This window comes from Pituophis catenifer, unplaced genomic scaffold (genome assembly GCF_029215685.1).
Source record: "Pituophis catenifer annectens isolate HBS135680 unplaced genomic scaffold, rPitCat1.0.hap2 SCAF_8, whole genome shotgun sequence".
NCBI lineage: Eukaryota > Metazoa > Chordata > Lepidosauria > Squamata > Colubridae > Pituophis > Pituophis catenifer.
The window spans coordinates 9,256,922-9,282,267 of record NW_027256888.1 but is presented as its reverse complement, the minus strand read 5'-3'; the positions used below and the strand labels follow the sequence as shown (position 1 = coordinate 9,282,267).

At 42.8% G+C, this 25,346-nt stretch overlaps 1 protein-coding gene across 1 annotated transcript in view; it reads left to right on the top strand.

Moving 5' to 3' along the window:
* The first annotated feature begins 8,884 nt into the window (after window positions 1-8,884).
* The window catches only part of STIM2 (stromal interaction molecule 2), a 117,998-nt gene continuing 101,536 nt past the window's right edge, over window positions 8,885-25,346 (top strand). Inside the window, 1 exon segment of the mRNA XM_070948339.1 lies at window positions 8,885-9,143. Coding sequence (XP_070804440.1) covers window positions 8,885-9,143 — 259 coding nt within the window.

Genomic DNA, 25,346 nt, shown 5'->3' with positions numbered 1-25,346 from the left:
GCCCGGATGTCATTATAGACCAGGGGTCGGCAACCTTGTTTGTTTGTTTTTGTTTTTGTTTTTATTAAATTTGTATACCGCCCTACTCCCGAAGGACTCAGGGCGGTGAACAGGCACAAAATAAAACACATAGATACAAAAGTTAGAAACATAATTAAAACCAGATTAAATAATTTAGCCTGAGACAATTAAAAATCCCAATAATTTAAAACAGATTAAAATTTCGATTTAAAAGAATTTTAAAACGGGAGAACCTTAAACCCTCAAAGAGCCACAAAGGTCCTAACGGGAAGCCACCCCCCCCAGTTCAATTCTGGAGCCGGCCAGAAGTCCGGTTCCCCCACCATAGAGTCTCCTCCTAGCGCGGCATTTTTTTTCCTCTACCTGTCCTAACCAAAAGCCCTATCAATTGTGGAGCTGACCAGGAAACCCGCCCCTTGCCATAGAGTCTCCTGGGACGCCATGCTTTCCTCCCCTTAACCGGAAGCTCCTCTCCAAATTGCAACCAGCGACAGGGAGCCGCAGCAGAGGGATGAAAGAGCCACATGCGGCTCCAGAGCCGCAGGTTGCTGACCCCTGTTATAGACGATCTGTGCATGTATGCGCGTGCGCTCCTGTTGCGAACTGGTAGTAAAAGTAAGTAGAACCCACCCCGATCCTGATGTTGGTAATGCATTCAATGACTACAAGCATGAGATAACTCTATATTACAACGGAGGAAAGATTTAGAAAGATGCTGGGAAGCATCCAATCCTTCCAGTGGTTTCGGATTCTGGATTTGTCATTTACCTGTCACTTTTGATGAGTCGCTTGACAAACTTTCGTTCAGTACAAGGCTTCGTATCTCCTTGTTTGTTCATAAATACCGAAGGATTAAACTTTCTGCACACATGAAAACATTGGTTTATGAATTTTGAAGTGAAAGTGAGCCGGTGGAAAAACAGGTCTGGCAGTGGCTTTCCCAGGAAACTATAATTGTCAAAGGGGTTTTAGTTTCAATGTTTTAAATTGTTGGGCCACAGTTATTTAATTCTTTTAATAATTTTAAATTTTGTATTGATATGTGTTTTAGTTCTGGCTGTGCACCGCCCTGAGTCCACTTGGAGAAGGGCGGGATATAAATTGAATAAAATAAAATAAATGAAATAAATAATTCTCTCTCCCCCCCCCCATTTTCTACTTTCTACTTTTCTACTTTCTACAGTGGGATTCCCCCCCCCCGTTTGTAATTCAAGAAGCTTAGAAGATGTTCCTTAGGAGCACAACATAGAGCCCCTTTCAGGGGTGAAATCCAGCAGGTTCTGACAGGTTCAGGAGAACCGGTAGCGGAAATTTTGAGTAGTCCGGAGAACCGGCAAATATCACCTCTGGCTGGCCCCAGTGAGATGGAAAGGAGATTTTGCAATATCCTTCCCCCAGGAGTGGGGAGGGAATGGGGATTTTGCAGTATCCTTCCCCTGGAGTGGGGTGGGAATGGAGATTTTGCAGTATCCTTCCCCTGCCACGCCCACCAAGCCACACCACGCCCACCAAGCCACGCCCACAGAACCGGTAGTAAAATAATTTGGATTTCACCACTGGCCCCTTTCTATGATAGGCATTCTTAAATCTTACTCCAGAATAAGGGGTAAGGTATTGTAGGAAGTTAGCACCCACCCCTCTCCTAGAAAAATGAAATATTCTAGGAAATGTTAAAAAGGAAGAGTATTATACCAGGGGTGGGTTCTAATTTTTTTTACTACCGGTTCTGTGGGCGTGGCTTATTTTGTGGGGGTAATGTGACTGGGTGGGTGTGGCCAACTTTTTTTTTTTTTTCTTTTAAAACCATTATTTCTACAACCTTATTGCTTAGCACATTGTAAGCCACCCTGAGTCTCCGGAGAAGGGCGGCATATAAATCGAATTAAAAAAAAACAAAAAACCCTTAAGAGGTTGCAGAAAAAAATGCTTTTAGAAGCCTCTGACGATCAGGCAAATTTGCTGGGATTGCCAGAGGCTTTTAAAGGGATTTCCCCCCCCTACAACTTCCTCGGCTGGAGAGGTTGCAGGAAAACATGCTTTTAGAAGCCTCTGAAGATCCCAGCTGAGCCGCGCGATCCTCAGAGGCTTTTTTTTTAATTTTTAAAAGCATTTTTTCAGCCGAAGAGGTTGTAGAAAAAATGCTTTTAAAAGTTAAAAAAAAAAACCCTCTGATGAGGTGGGCGGGGTAAGCAAGCAACGACTGGGCTGGGGACCAGCCAATGTTATTACCGGTTCTCCAAACTACTAAATTTTTTTACTACCGGTTCTTGTGAACCAGTGCGAACCAGGAGCAACCCACCACTGTATTATACCTTCCTGGATGAGAAAAGGAGAAACATGTTCTTGGAAAGCAGCCCCCACCTTTGTTAATAGCCCCAGAAAGACAAAAGACATTTTATCTACAACACAAAAGACCTTCAGCTCCAGGGTGATGGGATTAAGACATGGCTCTCAGGACGTGATAGGATTAACCCTCTACCCATTTTACCACATGGCACCTGGGAAGATTACATCACCCAGCAAGGCTCAACCAAGCCTGGGACAAAGACAACCTACAAAGTTACCCCTGCATGGCCCCATGGGAGTCTGACAACCAATCAGAACAAGCTCCAATTCAAAGCCCAACAGAGGGCATAAAACCCAGGCACTCTCAGCATCTCTCTCCTTTTCCACCCAGGATCTCAAGCCATGTGATCCTGTTCATCAATAAACCTTTCCAAGCAACTTCCATGAATCCAGTGTCTTTTTCCCCCACTTGGAACTGAACCCAGAAGGGTATTTCCTCCGACGGTATCAAACATAAGAGGCAAGGATAATTTTATAACATTTGTGCTCGTGGAATGGAATGCACTTCCATCGGGACTGAAAAATTGTGCATGTGTGTAAGAGAATTTTATCCCAACGTGGATCTTATTAAACCATGAAAGGCATCGAGAGGACTTCAAAAAAAAAAAAAAGTTGTTTTGAGTTCTAAATCACGAAGATTGTTACAGCTTTGTGAGTTGGAATCATAATCTCAAACAATGCCAAAATTTGTTCTTTTTAAAAGGCAAATACTGTATGGCAAATACTAATAACATTCATTTAAAACATGAAAAACAAGTCGGAATGTCATGAATCTATGCATCTGTTTATGATCTACAAACATCTCAACTCGTATAAAAGATACTACAGTACAATCTTCCACTTAACCACTGAAGTTGTTTATTTATTGGATTTATTCCCTTCTCTCCTTTATTTTATATAACACAAAAGGGAGTACACAATGTTCCTCCTAAAATAACAGTTCCACCAGTTAGGTTGCCCGGGCAGAGAATGTCCAAATTTACTTAGCTTTTATGCCTAAGAAAGGATTTGAATGCACATGACTGAATCCCATTTGCAGCCTAAATACTATAGCCTGTTGTTACCTCACGATGCGAATTTAAACTGAAATAGGTGAAAAGGTGCCTGTCTTTAGACAAATGTGCTTTGGGTTTCTAATCCTCGGTGAGTTATGACAAATATTTAAAACAAAAGCTTGTTTTTGTTCCTATGTTTGAATTTATGATTCAGCCAGAGGTTTAGACTGGATTTTGCCTTTTTGTACACTTATTAAGTCCTTCTCAAGGATCTGGACTAGGCAGATGTGGATGTTTGATGCTCTTAAATTGTCTGAATAACAATAACAATAATAACAATAACAATAATGATAATGATATACAAAAATCCACCGACAATCCAAACTGCCGACTTTGCAACAACAAAGTCGAAACTGTTTCACATTTAATAGGTGAATGCAGCAAAATCGCACAAACTGATTACAAAGCTAGACACGACTGAGTTGTTAAATTAATCCACTGGTCATTATGTAAAAAAATATGATTTACCTGTATCCAAAAAGTCATGGGAACATAAAGTGGAAAAAGTTATAGAAAATGAGAAGGTGAAGATCTTTGTGGGACTTTCGAATACAGATGGATCGTCACTTGGAACACAACACGCCAGATATCACAGTTGTCGAAAACCGAAACGTACAATTTATTGACATCGTGGTACCAAGGAGATGCCAGAGTCGAAGAAAAAGAACTGGAAAAAATAATGAAATATTGCAACCTGGCCATCGAAACTGCACGGCTATGGATGAAACATGTAACAGTGATACCCATTCGGGGCACTTGGTACCATGTCCAAGAATTTTATAATAAACATCAGCAAATTGCAGCTTCCTGCAATAACACCAGCGGAACTGCAAAAAACTGCGCTACTTGGAACATCATACTGTACGTCTTAAGAAGGTACTTGGTTGATACCTAGGACGCTGGCAGCAACCGTATCAACCATTAGCACCAGTCAATGGTATTTGTGATGCATTTTTGAATGTTCAGTTGACTGAGTTTCATGTTTAATGAACAAAGTAAATATTATTATTATTATTATTATTATTATTATTATTATTATTATTATTATTATTATTATTATTATTATTATTATTCCAGGAGATGCCAGAGTCAAAGAAAAAGAACTGGGAAAAATTATGAAATATTTATTTATTTTAGTTTGTCAAACATGTAGGAGATAACAGGCATGAGTATAAACATGGACATGAGCACATGAAATGAGTACAAATAAATGGGGACAGTAGGACAGGGAGAAGAATTCTGGGAGTTGAAGTCCACAAGTCTTAAAGCTGCCAAGTTTGGGGACCCCCGGCATAAGGGATTCTATTGTGAGCAGAGGAGTGGAGGACTCTTCTCGTGAAATACCTCTGGACTCGCTCAATTGTATTAATGTCTGATATGCAGTGTGGATTCCAGGCAGACGAGCTGTATTCGAGGATTGGTCTGGCAAAGGTTTTGTATGCCCTAGTTAGCAGTACAGTGTTACCGGAGAAGAAGCTTCACAAAATTAGGTTAACAACTCTTAATACTTTTTTGGTAATGCTGTTACAGTGAGCTCTGGATAAACAAACAAACAAACAAACAAACAAACAATAAATGGATAAATAGATGAATAAAAGAGATAATAATAATAATAATTTACTTTTATTCATTAAATATGAAACTCTCCTCTGGCTATAACTCTTCCTCAAGCCTCCAAGAGGGTGAAAATGGCCTCCCTTGGGCACTGGAGCCCCTCTGGAGGCCAGAAACGGGCTCGTTTCCGGACTTCTGGTACTTCCAGTAGGCCCGTTTTTCGCCCTCCCCAGGCTCCAGAGGCTTTCTTGGAGCCTCCAGGAGGGCAAAAACAGCCTCCCCCAGGCACCGGAGCCCCTCCGGAGGCCAAAAATGGGCCCATTTCCGGACTTCTGGTACTTCCGGTAGGCCCGTTTTTCGCCCTCCCCAGGCTCTGGAGGCTTTCTTGGAGCCTCCAGGAGGGTGAAAATGGCCTCCCCCAGGCACTGGAGCCCCACCGGAGGCCAGAAATGGGCCAGTTTCCGGACTTCTGGTATTTCCGGTAGGCCCGTTTTTCACCCACCCCAGGCTCTGGAGGCTTTCTTGGAGCCTCCAGGAGGGCGAAAACAGCCTCCTCCGGGCACTGGAGGCCCTCAATGCCAGAAACAGGTCCGTTTCTGAACTTCTGGTAGGCCTGTTTTTCGCCCTCCCAGAGCCCCCACACGGGTCCTGCACTTACCTGCCATCTAAAACGGGCCGCGTGGAGACTCCCGGAAGGGGTGTGGTGTGGTGGGTGGGGTCAGCCAGTCCTTGGAACAACCGGTTCGGCGAACCAGATTAAAATTAATCCCCCAAACTGGTCTGTACCGGCTGAATCCCATCCCTGCTTACAACTGTTTTTTTCACACGTAGGACCGTTCCAGCATCCCTGTGTTCATGTGATCAAAATTCAGACACTTGGCAACTGGTTCATACTTATGACGGTTGCAGTGTCCCTCTTTTGCCACTTTCTGACAAGGAAAGTCAACGGGGAGGCCAGCTTCACTTAACGGCCGTTGCTACTAGCCTGTCAACTGCAGCGACTCACTTAACGACCATCGTAAACTAGAGCAAAACTCACTGAACAAACGTCTCCCTTAGCAATATAAATGTTGGGCTCAATTGTGGACGTTAAGTGGACGTTACCTGTAATTTACCTGCCTGCAAATACTTGCAGCTAGGACTCAGTGCTCAAAGGAAACAAAAGACGAACAATTTTAATATTCTGCGTTAGGGAAAGAACTGGTCTTCGGAGTTGAAAGAGAAGACAAAGGAAGGATTAAATGTGCTGCCACTCGGCTAGCCTCTTTCTTCGTTGCACAACCAGTTATTTCCTCCTGAGCCCATAGAATTTGCACAGAATGTGTAATTTGGCCTCAGGTCTTCTCATTCATAGCTTGCCAGGAGTTGCGGAGATCCTGCTTTTAAAACAGCACTACTTAAGTCTGAGTGATTAATAAAGGAGAGAATCCCTCCATGTATGCACAGAGGCAATGCACATTCGCTACTTCCTACGTCAGGGATGATCCTCAACGTACGACCACAACGGAGCCCAAAACTGCTGTTTTGCTAAACCAGACAGTTGTTGAGTTTGCTCTGTTTTACGACTTTTTTTGTTTGTTTGCCACAGCTCTTAAGGGAATCACTGCTAAGTTAAGCAACAGGGTTGTTGAGCGAATCTGCTTTCCCCTGTTGACTTTGATTTTTTCAGGCGGTCATAAAAAGGGGATCGCAGGACCCTGCAAACGTCATAAATATGAATCAGTTGCCAAGCGACTGAATTCTGATCATGACCGGGGGGCGGGGGCGGGGAGCGGGGAAGGATGCTGCAAGTGGGAAAAACGGCAGTGAGTCACTTTTTTTCAGTGCTGTCGTAACTTGGAACGGTCACTAAACGAATGGCCGTAAGTCGAGGACTACCTGCACAGGATGTCACTCGAAGATACTTTTTTTCGGCTTGGATGTTAACGAGTTGAGGACGTTCTCCTAATAGACTGAGGCACCAAATTCCCAAACGCTGGGCCGTCAATCTATATTCCAGGGAAATGTTTTGACGTTAATATTTATATAAAAGAGTATAAGAGATTCTCAGTCATTCAGGTCATGGTTGTCCCAAAGATTTTGGTTGTCTTTTTTTCAGGAGGCAACTGGTTTTTCTTTGTTTTTTCTTTTGAAGACGTTTCGTTTCTCATCCAAGAAGTTTCTTCAGCTCTGACAGGATGGTGGGGAATGGAAGGATTTATATTCCTTGCAGATAGCTTGTCATTTGCATCCTTTTAGAGGATCCTTGAAGCACTTGGAGGTTTATCTGTGTCCTCAGCAGTGGTGGGTTCCTCCCGGTTCGGCCCGGTTCTGCTGAGCTGGTAGCGGTGACGATATGACGTCACCGAACCGGTTCTCCCCCCGCCCCCCCGCCCCCCCCACCCCCACGTTATTCTTACCTTTTATTTGGCCCCACCCCCAATCTATTGCTGCCTCCTGAGTCCCAGCTGATCGGCTATAAGGAAAAACTGTTTAAACTCTTGCCGGGGGGCTTCAAAGGGCCGCCCTACAGCTATCAGTGGTAAAAGGCAGTTTGGTGGTAGACCGGTGCCTCCAAAAACAAATGGGTAGACCAGTGCCTGAAAAAATACATGAGTAGACCAGTGCCTGCAAAAATAAATGGGTAGATCGGTACAGCTCTGCAAGCAGTTAAAAGCCTGGTAGACCAGTACCTCTGCTAAATCCTAAATAATTGTCACATGACCATCAAGCCATGCCCACAAAATAAGCCACACCCACAGAAAAATTTTAGAACCCACCCCTGGTTCTCAGGATCACCTGAGTGATGCAATTTTTCTCTGGAAATACATTACTACTCCCACACCATTCAAAGGGTGGGGATTTTGCAGTATCCTTTCCCTAGAGTGGGGAGAGAATGGGGATTTTGCAGTATCCTTTCCCTGGAGTGGGGAGAGAATGGGGATTTTGCAGTATCCTTCCCCTGAAGTGGGGTGGGCATGGGGATTTTGCAGTATCCTTTCCCTGGAGTGGGGTGGGAATGATGATTTTGCAGTATCCTTCCCCTGGAGTGGGGAGGGAATGGTGATTTTGCAGCATCCTTCCCCTGGAATGGGGAGAGAATGGGGATTTTGCAGTATCCTTTCCCTGGAGTGGGGTGGGCATGGGGATTTCGCAGCATCCTTTCCCTGGAGTGGGGTGGGCATGGGGATTTCGCAGTATCCTTTCCCTGGAGTGGGGTGGGCATGGGGATTTCGCAGTATCCTTTCCCTGGAGTGGGGTGGGCATGGGGATTTTGCAGAATCCTTTCCCTGGAGTGGGGTGGGCATGGGGATTTTGCAGTATCCTTTCCCTGGAGTGGGGTGGGCATGGGGATTTTGCAGTATCCTTTCCCTGGAGTGGGGTGGGCATGGGGATTTTGCAGTATCCTTTCCCTGGAATGGGGAGGGAATGGTGATTTTGCAGTATCCTTCCCCTGCCACACCCACCAAGCCACGCCACGCCCACCAAGCCACGCCCACAGAACCGGTAGTAAAAAAAGAATAGATTTCACCACTGCTTCCAATTCTGTTACTGTTAACACCCCCCCCCCCCCCACCACCAGTGAGGCGAGCAAGTACGGGCAGTAGGGAGAGGAAGAGTCAGACTCAGCTTCGGCGTCGTGACCCCGGACCGCGCATGCTCATCGGGGCTTGCTTGCGGCTGAGGAGGGTTGTTTTTTTTTTTTTTTACCCCCGCGCCTGCGCGCTCGCTCATTCCCCCCCCCCAACGTTTTCCGGCCTGAGGGCGCGAGCTTCAGTCCAGCCGCGCGCGCGCAGGCGGCTGCGAACAACCGTCGCCGCGAGTGGGCGGGGCGAAGCGGGCGGTGGGCGGGGCGCGGCGGCTGGCTCGCGGGCTCCGCCGGGAGGGCGCCCATTGCGGAGCTGGAGGGTGCCGGCTCCGCCGCCCCGATGAGCTTCAACGGACCCCCGGCACCCGCGGGAAGCGGCGGCGGCGGCGGCGGCCGGCCGAGGCGGCTCCTTTGTCCGCCGCCGCCGCCGCCGTCTCTGTTACTGCTGCTCCTCCTGCTGCTTCTCCCGCCGGCGTCTCCAGCGGATGCCGCCTTGCCCGTCCCGGCTACCCCGGCCGGACGCTGCTCGTCGTCGTCGGGGGACAAGCGAAGCAGCTCGGCTAAGGCTTCTCCCGCCGAGAGGCGCCCGCCGGGAACCGGTAAGCTATAGGAGCGAGACGACGACGACGACGGCGCCGGGTGGGCGGACACGTGTCAAGGCCGACGTGTGCACCGGACGCGGCTGCCACGTCATTGCGGGGCCCGGACGGGGCGGGCAGGCGGGGATGCGGATCTATCTGTGTGTGTGTGTGTGTGTGTGTGTGTGTGTGTGTGTGGAGGGTGGGTGGGAGAAAGGGTGTTTCGGGGTCTTTGTCCCCCCCCTGTCCCCCCCACCGAGGAATGAGCGGACACGGGTGTTGTGGACGGGTGGGTGGATAACCCAGGAGGGACGGGAACGGGAAGCCGGATGGTGTGCGGAATGAAAAAAGCTCTGGTTCCTTTAAAGAAAGAGAGAGAGAGAGAGAGAGAGAGAGAGAGAGAGAGAGAGAGAAAGAAAGAGAGAAAGAAAGAGAGAAATTAGGTAGATGGGGAAAGAGAGAGAGAGAAACATTGGAGATGACAGGCAGGTATTGGAGAGGATAAAGAAAGAGAGAGAGAGAGGTTGGCGATGAGAGATTAGATAGATAGATAGATAGATAGATAGATAGATAGATAGATAGAGGGATGGATAGACAGGCAGGTATTGGAGAAGATAGAGATATATAGAGACTTTGGAGATGAGAGAGATAGAGGGATGGATGGATGGATAGAGGGATAGATAGATAGATGATAGATAGATAGATAGATACATGGATGGATGGATGGATAGATAGAGGGATGGATGGATGGATAGATAGAGGGATAGATAGATAGAGGGATAGAGGGATGGATAGACAGACAGACAGAGGTATTGGAGAAGATAGAGATATAGAGAGACTTTGGAGATGAGAGAGATAGAGGGATGGATGGATGGATAGAGGGATAGATAGATAGATGATAGATAGATACATGGATGGATGGATGGATAGATAGAGGGATAGATAGATAAGAGGGATAGAGGGATGGATAGACAGACAGACAGAGGTATTGGAGAAGATAGAGATATAGAGAGACATTGGAGATGAGAGATAGATAGAGGGATGGATGGATGGATAGATAGAGGGATAGATAGAGGCATGAATAGACAGGCAGGCAGGCAGGTATTGGAGAAGATAGAGCTATATAGAGACTTTGGAGATGAGAGATAGATATATAGAGGGATGGCTAGAGACAGACAGACAGGTATTGGAGAAGATAGACATAGAGAGACACTAGAGATGAGAGATAGATAGAGGGATGGACGGATAGATAGCTAGATAGAGGGATAGATAGAGGGATAGAGGGATGGATAGACAGACAGACAGAGGTATTGGAGAAGATAGACATTGGAGATGATAGATAGATTATAGATAGATAGAGACAGGTATTGGAGAAGATAAATAGAGATATAGAGAAACATTGGAGTGGATGGATGGATAGAGGGATGGATGAATGGATAGACAGGCAGACAGACAGGTATTGGAGAAGATAGATATAGAGAGACATTGGGGATGATAGCTAGATGATAGCTACATAGATGATCGATAGATAGAGACAGGTAATGGAGAAGATAAAGAAGTAGAGATAGAGAAACATTGGGGTAGATGGATGGGTGGATAGATAGAGGGATAGTGGGATGGATGACTGGACAGATAGAGGGATAGTGGGATGGATGACTGGACAGACAGACAGACAGGTATTGGAGAAGATAGAGATATAAAGAGACATTGGAGATGATAGCTAGCTAGATGATAGATAGAGACAGATTGGAGAAGATAAAGAAATAGATATAGAGAAACATTGGAGATTAGAGATAGATAGATACATACATATGATGGATGGATATGATGGAAGGGTGGTGTGTGTGGGTGTGTGGGTGTTGTCTGAAAGATCCTTTGCAGGGCTAACAATGCCTCTTCTGGGTTTCCCCATTGCAATGACTGCTCCTATGCAAATAGGGTCTTTCAAGACGCCTGGTCGGTTTCCTTCCCCCCCCCTTTTTTTTTCTTCAAAGGAGCAGCTTTTTCCCCCCGTCTAGCCATGTAGCTGCTTTTGCTTTTCCCCCACCAGCCCTTTGACTTCTGCCTGTCTTTTGCTCCTGGTTCTTTTTTTTTTTTTTCGGGGTGGGGGGCGTCCTCGTCGTCGTCGTGCAATTGGGAGGTGTGTGTGTGTGTATGGGCTCAAAAACAGCAGAATAAGCAGCAACCCCAGCAACAGCAATGCGCCAGGGACGCTTCTCCATCAAAGCTTCTGAACCCAAGTCCCTAGGAGCCTCTTGACAAGATGTTCCTGGTCAGGAATGTATTTTTTTGGGGGGGGGGTGGGGGGTGAGAGGGAAGGAAGAGAAGGAGGGGCAAGGGAGCACCAGCACCTGCAGCCCCATTAGTGGGTGGGTGGGTGCAGTGGCTGCGGCCTTCAGCACAAGGGAAGGCACAACAACACACCAGATGCACCGCTGAGGCATCTTTGCTTTGGCATCTCGGCCGAGTCTTTTCTCCAGCAAAGTTGGAACGAGACGGACAGTCCTGCGAGAAGGGTTCGTCTTGGATGATCAACAGGAAGACCCCCTGGAAAGTGGTGGAATTCAACCCCAGGAAATGGATCGGCCATTTGTGTGTGTGTGTGTGTGTGTGTGTGTGTGTGTGTGTGTGTGTGTTGCCAGTGAGGAGCTGGAATGCAGATTGTTTTTGTAGAAAATTTGCCAGGTTGGTTGGAGATGAAGTTTGAGCCCCAGGGTAATGGGGCTACCGTGGACTTGAGAATTTTTTTTCAGAGGGAAGCTTCCTGCGCGTTATGTTTGATTCCTGGGATCCATCCATCCTTATCAGGGAAGCTGTTTGTGTGTATGTGTACATGTGTAAAACCAGCTTGTTATGTCCACGTACCTGGTCTTTCCTGGTGGTCTTCTTTCCACATATTAAGCAGGTTCTCAACCCTGTTTAGGGTTTTTTTTTTTTTTTTTTTGAGATCAGGCAAGGTAAGCTGTATGCTGCCACCTGCCGTTAGGTTATATATAACAACATGGAGGAAGCATTTCATATTGGAGGGGGGAAAAAAGGCTTTTTGTTTTTGTTTTTATTTTGTTTCTTCAAAAGATTGAGGTTTTGCTAAAGGTATTCCTACGACATTCAGTGTTAGTTGTGAATTCTGGATTGGAAGCTGACCAGTAAATTGTGTCAACTGAGAGTGAATGTGGGTGAGAGTCCAAAGAAAGAACGAGATGAATAACTTTCATCTCTTTGAAAGAGATGAATCTCATCTGAATTGTTTTAAGTATATGTAAATAAATCAGAAGATATAAATCTTGAATAAGAAAAATATCTTCTGGGCTAGAACCATTTTAGGGGGTTTTTTTTCTCCCTAAGCAAAATAAGCTTCAGTTTTGTCAGCCTGTTACAAAAGACTGTTGCAGCAAAATTAGCAGCTTTATGGTACTTAAAAGACCCAGCCTAAACCCTAAACTCTTTTGGAGTACAGTCTGATGAAGTAGATTATTGCCAGTAAGCACCGTAATATGCTTTTATTGTTTAGCTTGGATAATTTTGCTTTTAATTTCTGCCCTTTTAAAAAATTTTCAAAATCACATTTTAAGATGTGGGGTGAGAGAGAGAGATACAAAATATATATGTGGTGTATATATATATCTGATTTTAAGTGATGAGACACCAGAGCACACACATATATATATATATGTGCGCCCCGGTCTCTCATCACTTAAAATCAGCTACTATTTGCTTAGATCATATCAGCATGCATAGGAACCTAAATTATTTCCCCCCCAAATACATCACTTTGCATTGGTTTACATGTTCATTCTCCTACATCAAAGAGGTCTTATAGTCCCTCCCTCCCTCCCTCCCTCTCTTCCTTCCTTCCTTCCTTCCTTCCTTCCCTCCCTCCCTCCCTCCCTCCCTCCCTCCCTCCCTCCCTTCATTGATTTTTCTCTTCTTTAATCAGTTACCGAGTAACACAATAATTTCCTTTTTGTTCCATTATTGTTAAGTTTTCTGAGAGATATTCATGAAAAGCCCTTAAAAGCCACATAAACATAATTGGATCACTGGGTCCACAGGATCCTGTCAACACAGTCGGAGAACTCTTAAGAAATTATTTTTACAGAAGTTGGTTTTTGTGTATGTTTATCCTGACACTTTGTTATATAAAGCTTTTACCAACTTAGAGGAGTGAACTTTAAGATAAGAAACCAGTAATTTCCTGCATCCTCCCTTAATCCCTTAAAAAAAAAAAAGATGTTACATTGGCTGCTGTCCAGTCCTCTGGTACAACAGCTGATCTTCAAGTTATGCCACATGTTTTTTGTTAAAAAGATAAGTAATTTCACATCTGCATTCTGTTGCAATTCCTGGGTGAGTTCCATTTGGACTTAGGAACTTGTCCGCTTTCAATTTTTCAGCAAACTTCAGCTGCTCTTGTTTTCACTCAAACACCCTTTCTAAAATCCCCAATTTAGAAACTGGCATCAAATAAAACTATTTAGTTAACTTTGGTATATTTTCCTTGCCTATTTTAGAACTCTTCTTGTTTTCTTGTCATCCATTGGTCTAAGCTTCTCCTTAGCTGGATTCCTATTTTTGATATATATTTAATTTGTTGTCATTTAATTTGTTGACTTAAATCCTTAAAATGTTTTTTTTTTTTAATTTTTGGCATTCTCATTCCCTTTCCCCAAGTTTTTTTTTCTTTTTTTCTTAATATAGATAAAAAGAGCAACATGTTCAAAATCAATATAAACAGTGTGTTCGCTGGTTACAATTCTTTTAGGTAACATTCATCATAGTAACAATAATAGCATTCTCCAATAGTAATCTCATAGTAACAGTGCTTTCCCCTCTTAATATTAATACATATTAATTATTAATACCAATCAAAATTAATAAGTTACAGTAAACAACCCTAATAATAAAATTAATCTTTCTCTTGTAATTTTTGAAGTTCTAACTCCTGTTTCTCTCATCCAACCATCGATAGAACAGATCCCATACCTCAAAATATTCAGTGTCTTCCTTTTCTTTAATTTCAAATGTTAGTTTATTCATTTGGGCACATTCTAAATTTTTTGTTATTATCTTTTCTTCTGTGGAGATCTCCTCGCCCTTCCAATGTTGTGCGAACATGATTCTGGCCACATGTATTATTAAGTATGCATTTCTTTTACTGTATTTGTCTGGTATGATGCCCAATAGAAATGTTTCTGGTTTTAGATCTATAAGTTCCTTTATCATCTTTTCTAGCCAGGTATGTATTCTAGTCCAGTATTTTTTTGCTTTCGGACATATCCACCACATGTGATAATAAAAGCCCGGGGTTCCAACAAATTGTTGCACTTCCAACAACTTTCCCCAAGTTTTCATTCCTTTGTATTTTTCTTGGTTATAGTAGGGCAACGGTCTTATTTTTTGACAGTAGCTATACATTACCTCATGACTGCGCTTGTAATTGGGCCTTAATTGTTTTGCGATACACAGTAATATAATTCAATATTCTTGAGCTTTGTTTAATACACATATACATGTATGTACATACCCACCCATCAAGAGTCAGATCACAGTGATCAAAGTCATGTCTTTTCAGCATAATGAGCGTAACAATTTGTAGATTTGGCATGCTTTGTGTTGACTATGAATCCTGCCTCTTGCAGGATGTGGACAGCAGTGATAGAATCGACTTTCTTCATTTTCAGGATATCAATAATACATATTTTAAAATTAGGGAGATGGAGGGACATGCTGTTCAGAACAGAAGTCACTCTGTCAATGGAATGGAATGGGAGGGGAGGGGAGAGGAGAGGAGAGGAGAGGAGAGGAGAGGAGAAGAGAGAAGGGGAGAGACCTTTGGGATCTTCTAGCCCAATCCCCTTCTTAGGCAGGAAACCCTATAACCGTGATGGCGAACCTATGGCACGCGTGCCACAGGTGGCACACGTAGCCATATCGGTGGGCACGTGAGCTCAGCTCAGGCGCATATGCGCACACCGGCCAGCTGATTTTTGGGCCTTCTGCGCCCACCAGAAGTAGGGAAACAGGCTGTTTCCTGCCTCCGGAGGACCTCGGGGGATGGTGGGGAAGACCTGTTTTTCTCTCTCCCCAGCCTCCAGAGCCTTTCTAGGAATCTGGGGAGGGCAAAAACGGCCTTCCCCACCCCCCCGGAGGCCCTCCGAAGACTAAAAACAGCCCATTTGCCAACTTCCGGTGGGACCGGAAGGCCTGTTTTTTGCTGTCCCCAGCCTCCAGAGCCTTTCTAGGAGTCTGGTCTCACCAGAAGTTGGCAAACGGGCCATTTCTGGCCTCCAGAGGCGGGTGGGGAAGGCCATTTTTGCCCTCCCCAGACTCCTAGAAAGGCTCTGGAGGCTGAGGAGAGCAAAAAACGGGCCTACTGTGCCATTGCGTGCCAGGAACGGGGGGGGGAGCATGGAGGGGCACGCATGCATGCATAGGGACACGGTACATAAAATTATGGGTGTGGGCATGCGGACGCGCGACCCCCCTCCTGGCACGCAATGGCAAAAAGGTTAGCCATCACTGCCCTATAACATTTCAGACAAATGGTTTCCCAATCTCTTCTTTAAAACTTCCAGTGTTGGAGCATTCACAACTTCTGGAGGCAAGTTGTTCCACTGACTAATTGTTCTGACTGTCAGGAAATTTCTCCTTAGTTTATAGTTGCTTCTCTCCTTGATTAGTTTTCATCCATTGCTTCTTGTCCTGCCCTCAGGTCCTTTGGAGAATAGCTTGATTCCCTCTTCTTTGTGGCAGCATTCCAAGTGTGGCCTTACCAAGGCATTATAAAATGGTATCTTCATGTGATCTTGATTCTATCCCTCTGTTTATGCAGCCTAGAACTGGGTTGGCTTTTTTGGCAGCTGCTGCACACTGCTGGCTCATATTTAAGTTATTGTCCACTAGGACTCCCGAGATCCCTGTCACAGTTAGTACTATTGAGCGAGGTACCATCTATACTTTACCTATGCATTTTATTTTCCTTGCCTAAATATAGAACCTTACTTTTTTCACCATTGAATTTCATTTTGTTTGATAGCGCCCAATATTCAAGTCTATCAAGATCCTTCTGTATCTTGAGCCTATCTTCTGGAGTATTGGCTATTCCTGCCAGCTTGGTGTCATCTGCAAATTTGATGAATTCCCCATCTATCCCCTCGTCCAAGTCATTGATGAAGATGTTGAAGAGTACTGGGCCTAAAACAGAGCCTTGGGGTACCCCACTGCATACTTCCCTCCATGTAGATGCAGTTCCATTGAGGGCTAATGAAATCGTGCTCCATTAAATGAATAAATTACTAGTTGTCAGTTTTTACAATACGCCTTAGAATCATTTGGACTGGCACCAAAGATGATCAATAGAAAAATATCACTCAGTGGACAACCACTCATTTAAGTGATTCTCATGGAGACCAGTTTTTTGGCTTTTTTGATTGACTTCTTTTATCCATCTCCTGTAAGATGGGGCCATCTTTAGCGGCAAAGCAATCTATATAAATTTAATATGTGCTAATGATCAAATATTCGTGCCTCTTCCTCCTTCCGGAATAATTTGGACTTGTGGCAGAAATATAAAAGTAAGACCCTTACTGAACAATAACATCATTTTTTTCTCGATATGTGGCTTTCATTTTCATAGTTTTTATAGACTAGGGTAATTTTAAACAGGGCTTGAGTTTGAGTGTCATTGTTTAATGCAGCTAATAACGAGTTGAAATGAGGGGTGTGTGTCTTACATTTGCATGCTTCTCCTTTTCTTATGTGGCTGAAAGTATTTTTATGTCCGTTAATCCCAACTTCCTGGGATAATTGTGGACCAAAAACTGTGGTTGATATTAATATTAGTTTAAATATGCCAAGTTTGGAAACTATTATTTTGCAAAATTCCCAAAAATCCTCCAGATCTGTGGGACGTATCTGGAACAAGTCAGAGTGAATAAGTCACAGTGTTGCATTTATAAAAATGTGATGCTAATATCAAAGAAACTACATTACAGTTTGGTTTAGTAGCTGTACAAAGAGCAACAGTGTATGAATCCAACAAAGATCCTTCTAAAGGAGAAGACAGATAAGTTATGGGAAACTTCCAAACTCATTGTAACTATATAGGAGGAACAGCGTGAGAGCCGAAGTCTCCCTGTGAAATTACTCGTCGTGTTTAAAGGTAAATATTAAATTAGAATTTTAAAGCCACTTCAGCCCATGGATTAGCTTCTTTCAGACCCACCCATGCATGCATCCTGTGCTCCTAAGGAATATAGATAGTTTTTCTACTTTTCACGCAGGACGTAATTAACTTGCTTTTTCACAAAATTTTTACTACGAAATGTGATGGCTTTAAGAAGGGATGGGATAATTTAATGGAGGACAAGTCCTTGAGGTCTGGTAAAGATTCATAGAATTGGGGGATAGGGGGCAGCGTATTTACAAAACCCCAGTTTGTAGAGCAAAAATGGCGAAAGTGGGTTTGTTTCTACTTCGTTGCTGGACTAACAGAATTTCACAAAATTAGAAGGTCAGAATCTGTCAGAATTCTATTAAACAGAAGATTGGGTCTTGACCTGATCCATCAAGAGTTTTTTTTTTTGGTTTATATTTATAAAAAGGGGGAAAATCTGACACACCTCATTGTCGACCAACAGTTCTTGGCAAACTACTGTATTTTTTGGAGTATAAAACGCACCTTTTTCCCCCTAAAAGGGGGTGAAAATTTAGGTGTGTCTTTTACACCAAATGTAACCCTGCCCACCCACTGGCCCCCACCCTTTGGCCTCTGCTTCCCAGCAATTTACCTTCTTGCAGCAAGAAGAAACAGCTCCTTTCAGCTTCAGCACAGCCTAATTAGCACATTGGATTGATTGATTGGAGCGGCCTCCCGACTCTCAGCTATTTTTCGCGGGCCTCTACTCTTTTTTACATCGTGGCGACCAAAACTGGATGAAGTATTCCAAGTGTGGCCTTACCAAGGCATGATAAAGTGGTATTAACATTTCACGTGATCTTGATTCTATCCCTCTGTTTATGCAGCCTAGAAGTGATGGGTAGAACCATTTTACAGGATGCATGATCTATGCCCCTAACTGGTTTAAGGAATGAGTTATTGGCCTCTTCAGTGAAATTATATATTTTATTGTCAAAAGTTGAAGGTTCTGGTCTTTCCTAACAAGTCAATTAAAAACAAAGGGCAAATAATGGAAATTCTTGACCAAGGCTTGATAAATATTTGAGTTGACATTCATGGATTTGGGATTATAGAACATTTAGCTAGGAGGACTTAGAGGAATGGGATTGTCACTTCAGTTTTTCAAGTCTGGACATGATCTCTTGTAAATATGTTGCTCTATCCAAAGAGACCAGCTGCTTTGAGGATCAGAGATCTGTGCCTACCAAATTTTGGGCCGCACTGAAAGTATGTGTTCCTGTTTTTGAGAACTTTATTTGCATTAGTACCTTAGAGTCTGGGATGGTTTATAACTGAGATTGAAACTTGTATCTGGTTTTGTAATTTATGACTTAATCCTTTAACTTTGCTAGTCTGCCTACAAACTGCCTGGAAGGAATCCCTGAAGAAAACAAAAACTTTGGTCATGCAGGTGTCCTCATGAATACAGGTAGCCTTTGACTTACCGCCGTGTGTTTAGCAACTGTTTGAAGTTACAGTGACTCTGAAAAAAGTGATTTATGATCGCTTTACGACCGTTGCAGCCTCCTAATGTTCACGTGACCAAAATTTGGATGCTTGGCAACTGACTCCTATTTATGACGGTTGCAGTGTCCTTGGATCAGGTGATCCCCTTTTGCGACTTCCTGACAAGCAGACTCAATGTGGAAGCTGGATTCACTTAACAGCCGTTGTTACTAACTTAACAACTTTCCCTTAACAACTGTGCCAAGAAAGAACGTGAAATGGGAGAAAACTCACTTAGCAACTGTCTTAATTAAAGGTAAAGGTAAAGGTTCCCCTCGCACATATGTGCTAGTCGTTCCTGACTCTAGGGGGCGGTGCTCATCTCCGTTTCAAAGCCGAAGAGCCAGCGGTGTCTGAAGACGTCTCCGTGGTTATGTGGCCGGCATGACTAAACGCCAAAGGTGCACGGAACACTGTTACCTTCCCACCGAAGGTGGTCCCTATTTTTTTTACTTGCATTTTTTATATGCTTTTGAACTGCTAGGTTGGCAGAAGGTGGAACAAGTAACGGGAGCTCACCCCGTTACGTGGCGCTAGGGATTCGAACCGCTGTAACTGCCGACCTTTTGATCGACAAGCTTAATTTTTTTTTATTTTATTTTTTTTATTTATATGCCGCCCTTCTCCAGAGAATCAGGGCGGCTTACAAGGCGTTAAGCAATAGCCTTCATACTTTTGTATATTTTATACAAAGTCAGCTTATTGCCCCCACAAACCGGGTCCTCATTTTACCTACCTTAGAAAGGATGGAAGGCTGAGTCGACCTTGAGCCTGGTGAGGATTGAACTCGCAGTAATTGCAGGCAGCTGGAAGCTAACTACTACCTTTAACAGTAGCATTAGTCTGCTGTGCCACTCAGGCTTAATTAATTAATTAATTAATTAGCAATGGAAATTTTGGGCTCGATTTTCATAAACCGACGACTTACTTGGTTTCACTGGCATTTTTTTTAGAGTAATTGCTCCCCCCCGTCCCCCCCCCTCCGCCCCCCGTCCCTACACCATGGAAGTGAGTGAGTTCCAATTTTCTGAGTCTCAGAAGAGTCTAGGAATAATTGTGCACCCCTCCCATTCTTAGCTTTGAATCTTCAAAGCGCCTTGTTGAAGGCCGGTTGAGACAGAAAAATGCATTTTCCTGTATTGGCCGCAGTCTTAAGAGTTATCTGGCTTAGTCATCCAGTATTACAAAAAATTTATGCCAGGCAGGACTGCTATGATTTAATTACCTTCCCCCCCCCCCCATTAGATTAGCTTTGGGCAATTTCTGAAGAAGTTGCCAGGTTCTGGGCTATTGTTTTTATGCCTTGTCAGTGAGTGACTCAGTCCTCCCAGCTGGCTTTCTCTTAAGGGTGTGCTGATTTTAAAGCTGTCTGTCCCCGTGTTTTGTTTTTAATGCCCTTCTATTAGCCCCCGGTTGCAGGAGAATAGTGCCAGTCATCCATTTAACACATCACAGCGGCCCACCAACCAATTTTGGGCACTGGAGAACGTGGCTCCTGTGTTTTTGAATAAGGTCATTTCAGCTGCCGTTGAGAACAGCCCTTTTTCCTCAGGGCAGGAATATTTCTCCTCAGTTTGCCCGATTGATGCTAGAAAGTTCTGTAGAACTTTTGAGCCCACCTACCCATTCCCTGTTTTCACAAGCAGCTTCACGACATGTCCATAAAGACATCCCCTTGGTCTCATCCCTAGTTTTTCTGTTGCATTTTTTTTTTTAAAAAAAAGGTCTTTCCTTTAGCATGAAACATGTTGTTTCAGACTGTGCCTTTTATTTTAATTCTAACAAAACAGCATGGTTGTGATTCTGAAGTATAATTGCTCATGGTGTACCATCATTCTTTGACATTAACTGAGGCCAGGCAAATATGAGACTGTCTAATTTTTGAGGTGAAAACAGTTACTTCCATCTGGAAATTGAGTCATGGCAACTGGTCTGTCCGTCTTTCTTTCTTTCTTTCTTTCTTTCTTTCTTTCTTTCTTTCTTTCTTTCTTTCTTTCTTTCTTTCTTTCTTTCTTTCTTTCCTACCTTCCTTCCTTCTTTCCTTCCTTCCTTTCTCTTTCCTTTCTTTCTTTCCTTTTTTCTTTCTCTCTCTCTCTCCTTTCTTTCCTTTTCCTTCTTCCCTCCTTCTTTCCTTTCTTTCCTTTCTTTTTTTATCTGTCTGTGTCTTTCTTTCTTTCTTTCTTCCTTTCTTCCTTTCTTCCTTTCTTCCTTTCTTTCTCTCTCTCTCTCCTTCCTTTCCTTCCTTCCTTCCTTCTTTCCTTTCTCTTTTCTCTCTTTTCTTTCCTTTCTTTTTGTTTTCCTTTCTCCTTTCTTTCCTTTTCCTTCCTTCCCTCCTTCTTTCCTTTCTTTTCTTTCCTTTCTTTTTTTGTCTGTCTTTCTTTCCTTTCGTTTTTGTCTTTCTTTCTTTCTCTCTCTCTCTCCTTTCTTTCCTTTTCCTTCCTTCCCTACTTCTTCTCTTTCTTTCCTTTCTTTTTTCTGTCTGTCTGTCTGTCTTTCTTTCTTTCTCTCTCTCTCCTTCCTTTCCTTTTTTCTTCCTTCTTTTCTTCTTTCTGAACCAAAAAAGAAAAGTCAGTTGCCATTACTCAACTTTCAGACAACTCTACCTGGACGCCCGAGAATCTTCATTGACAGTTCTTTCCATCATTTAATGGCACAGACTTCGCACAACACGGGATCCTTCAGCAATGACTGGTAACCACCCAACATGAACTGGCATCTGCCCGGCTCTCATTACGTGCTTTTTGGTTAGTGTAGGCACACTTTGCCTTCTCCAGTTCCTCCTGACTTCCCTCCGTTGCTATTTCGGGTTGGGTTGATGGACCACCATGACGCCATAAGAGAAGCAGCAGTACCACCAAAGCTATGGACCAGAACATCTCTTAAGTGATAAGCCAGGGCTTCTCTGAGAGGCCCTGGTCTACCATTTTGCCCACCTATATCCTTAGAAAAGGTAGTAGGATGTTCCTAAAGTGAAGTGTAAAAGTTCTGAGGCATATCTAAACCTTCTGCTTTAGCCACTGTCCATACTGCTGGTCCTCCTTCAAGACCAGCTTGTGTTAGAGGGTGTGATTAGGCAATGTTTTCCTGTCCAGCTATGACATCCCCAGCCGAAGTGGCGCAGTGGTTAGAGTGCAGTAATACTGGCTGCTTCTGCTGCCTGCCGGCTGCCTGCAATTTGGCAGTTCAAATCTCACATGCTCAAGATTGACTCCGCCTTCCATCCTTCCAAGGTCGGTAAAATGTGGGGCAAGAGGTTGATTGTAAACCGCTTAGAGAGGGCTGTAAAACACTGTAAAGCGACATATAAGTCTAAGTGCTATTGCTACTGCTATTTGTACCTCCACTTGTCTCAGAGCAAACCATATTAAAGAGGCTGCATGGATAGATCTATGACTAGCTCTAGCCATACTGAAGGCTGTGCCAGTGCTTCTTTTAACTGATTTAGGTTTTTTTTTTAAGCATCAGAAAGCATAGTGTTCAGTTCATCAACTCCCCCCCCCCTTTTAATTAATTCACAGGTAAGATTTGCTATATAAATCTTGTGGGTCTAACACCTTTTTCTATTCCATTTTCCTTTTTTGAAAAAAATGTCTTTGGAATGCGATCTGTTCCTTTGATATGATGGTAGACTTGTTTGCTAGATGTTAATATTGAACAACAACAAAAAAAATCTAGATTAAGAAGAAATAGGCATAAATTCACATCTCCCTGAAACCTAAAAGTTTAGTTGTGTTTGAAATGATATTTATTCATGTAAAGAGTCTTTCAGTTTGAGATTTGGAATGAAAGTTGCAATCATTTTTTTAAAATCCATGTTGTTATGGATAAGAATACCCTGTTTCCCCGAAAATAAGACATCCCCTGATGATAAGCCCAATTGGGCTTTTGAGTGCATGCACTAACTCCCCCCAAAATAAGCCCCCCCAAAATATTTAAACGCATGCACAGCTGGTCCCCACCATTTTCCTCTGGTTACAGAGACCAGACAGAGCTGCAAATCAGGTTAGAGGGCAAGAGGAGCCCCGTCTTGCTCCACGCGCCCCAAAATAATAAAACCTCCCCGAAAATAAGGCCAAATGCTTATTTCAGGGTTCAAAAAAAATATAAGACAGGGTCTTATTTTCGAGGAAACACGGTATCATTACGTCCAAGGAATGTGTTCAGTGAAATTAATGACTGCTAGTTGATTGGCATTTTCTGCATGATTTTCCTCATCATGGGGTGGAATTGGAGGGGACAGCTGCTTATTTTGCATGAATTTCTGATGTTCCTTGATTAAACCAATGTATAAGCAAAGATTTAAAAACAAAAAGCAAAACTTAACATAGGTTAAAAGTGATACATCCCCAAATGTTCAAACCTTTGTGCTTCTTTGTTCCAAATTAAAGCTTGACTAGCCTTAAAAAACCTGCAGTTTTGCTCCAGGGTGGATCTGATTTAAATCAAGTCGATTTAAATCGTGATTTAAATCACGATTTAAATCGTGATTTAAATCGATCTGATTTAAATCACGTCGATTTAAATCACGATTTAAATCACGTCGATTTAAATCACGATTTAAATCACGATTTAAATCACGATTTAAATCACTAGTAAAAAGGCTTGATTTAAATCAACTAGATTTAAATGATAGTTTTTAAAGAGCAACTGTCATCTCTGCTACTCCTTTGACCCACTGTTGACTCACCGATAGTCCCAGTGTTGCAGAATATACAGCCTCATGCTTCATAACTAAGCTCCATTTCATGCTGAATAAACTAAATTATTAATGGATCTTAAAGAGAAAACTATCTTTAGATAGATTTTTACTCCAAAAGGCATGTTATTAAAATAAATTTGATAAAAATAAAAAAAAATCCGATTTAAATAAAAAGAATCTGATTTAAAAAAAAATCCAATTTTTAATTAAAAAAAAATCGATTTTTATCTACCCTGGTTTGCTTATTCCTTCTCCTGCACTAGGCCAAGATGCCTTGAGTTTTATATGTATTACATTTTGGGTCTGTATGAATCCAAGGTTTTTACACATTGCCAGGAAAGTCCTTGGCAAGTCATTTTTGCAGAAGCAAAAAAAAAAACTTCCTGCTTTTTGAATTAGTGATTGGCTTGTGGATGAGTCAAGGACTTATCCAGAGGACAAGTTTCATCAGTTTTAGCACTTTCCTGTTATTGTGTTACTGAAGGACTCTTACGGCAGGGGTGTCCAATCTTGGCGACTTTAAAACTTGTGGACTCCAACAGCATGGCTGGCTGGGGAATTCTGGGAGTTGAAATCCACAGGTCTTAACATGAATTTCTATCTCTGATGCTTCCAGCTTCTCCCTTTTGAATCACCTACATATTTATGAACGGGTGCTAAATCTGCTCGTTATTACAGCTACTCTGAGTCAGTGGCAGGTGTTCATTTTCTCAAAGGTCAACTTGATGCCCAGTATTTGTGTGTGTTCCTGTCTGTCTGTCTGTCTGTCTGTCTCTCTCTCTCTCTTCTTCAAAAGCAGTTAGTATCTAGCTACATAACAAAGCTCGATTTCGTGCTGAATAAACTATATTATTAATGTATCTTAAATAGAAAAACTATCTTTAGACAGATTTTTACTCCAAAAGCATGTTATTAAAATACATTTGATAAAAATAAAAAAAAAATCCGATTTAAATTAAAAAAAAATCTGATTTAAATAAAAAATAGGAATATTGGTCCCCTGTCTTTATTGTTGGTTCCAGCTAGAGATTAAATAGTTTTTTTTTAATTTTTTTTTATTTAAATTTGTATACCACCCTTCTCCTAGTGGACTCAGGGCGGTGCACAGCCAAGTAAAAAACATCCAATACAAAATTTAAAAATTTAAAAGAGTTATACCCTTTGGCCAAACATTAAGAACCTTGCAACTAAAACCCATTAAACAATTAAAAAATCTAATATCTCAAAAACGGGGGGGGGGGGGATAAAACTGGATAATGATGTAAACGATCAGAACAGTAGAATGAACACAAGATGCATTAACTTTAGCCTCAAACTTTCCTTTGAAGAAAAAAAAAAACTCCCGAAAACAGCTGAAGCAGAAGTAATGGTTTTTATGCGAATTGCTCTCCTGCTTATAAAACTGCTAATCTGAGTCAAGCAGCCCTTAATAATAAAAAAAACTGGAGCTTTTCAAGATTCAGGTGTCCCTCTCTGAAAGTCGGGGAGCCAGTTCTGCAGGTGGTGGAATTCCATCTGATATATAACGGGAAAAAAAATATAAATTCTGAAAGGTTGGTTGTTGTAGAAACCGAGCTTAGTGATAACAGTGGTTAAAAAAAAGAAAAAGAGAGAGAGAGAGAGAGATTACGGTATATAACACTTGCATGCTTTCAAATAATTAACTACTCTTTTGTGTCACCCATAGACAATTAAAAAAAAAAGAATAAAATTAAAAATAAGGGCTTTCCCGAAAGCCAGCAAATTGCCGCACTACAGGCATGTGTTTCAGATTATTGCGTAAGGCTCTGTTGTTTGCCTGCAAGCATTTTAATGCCTTGGCTTGTATTAAAAGACAGAT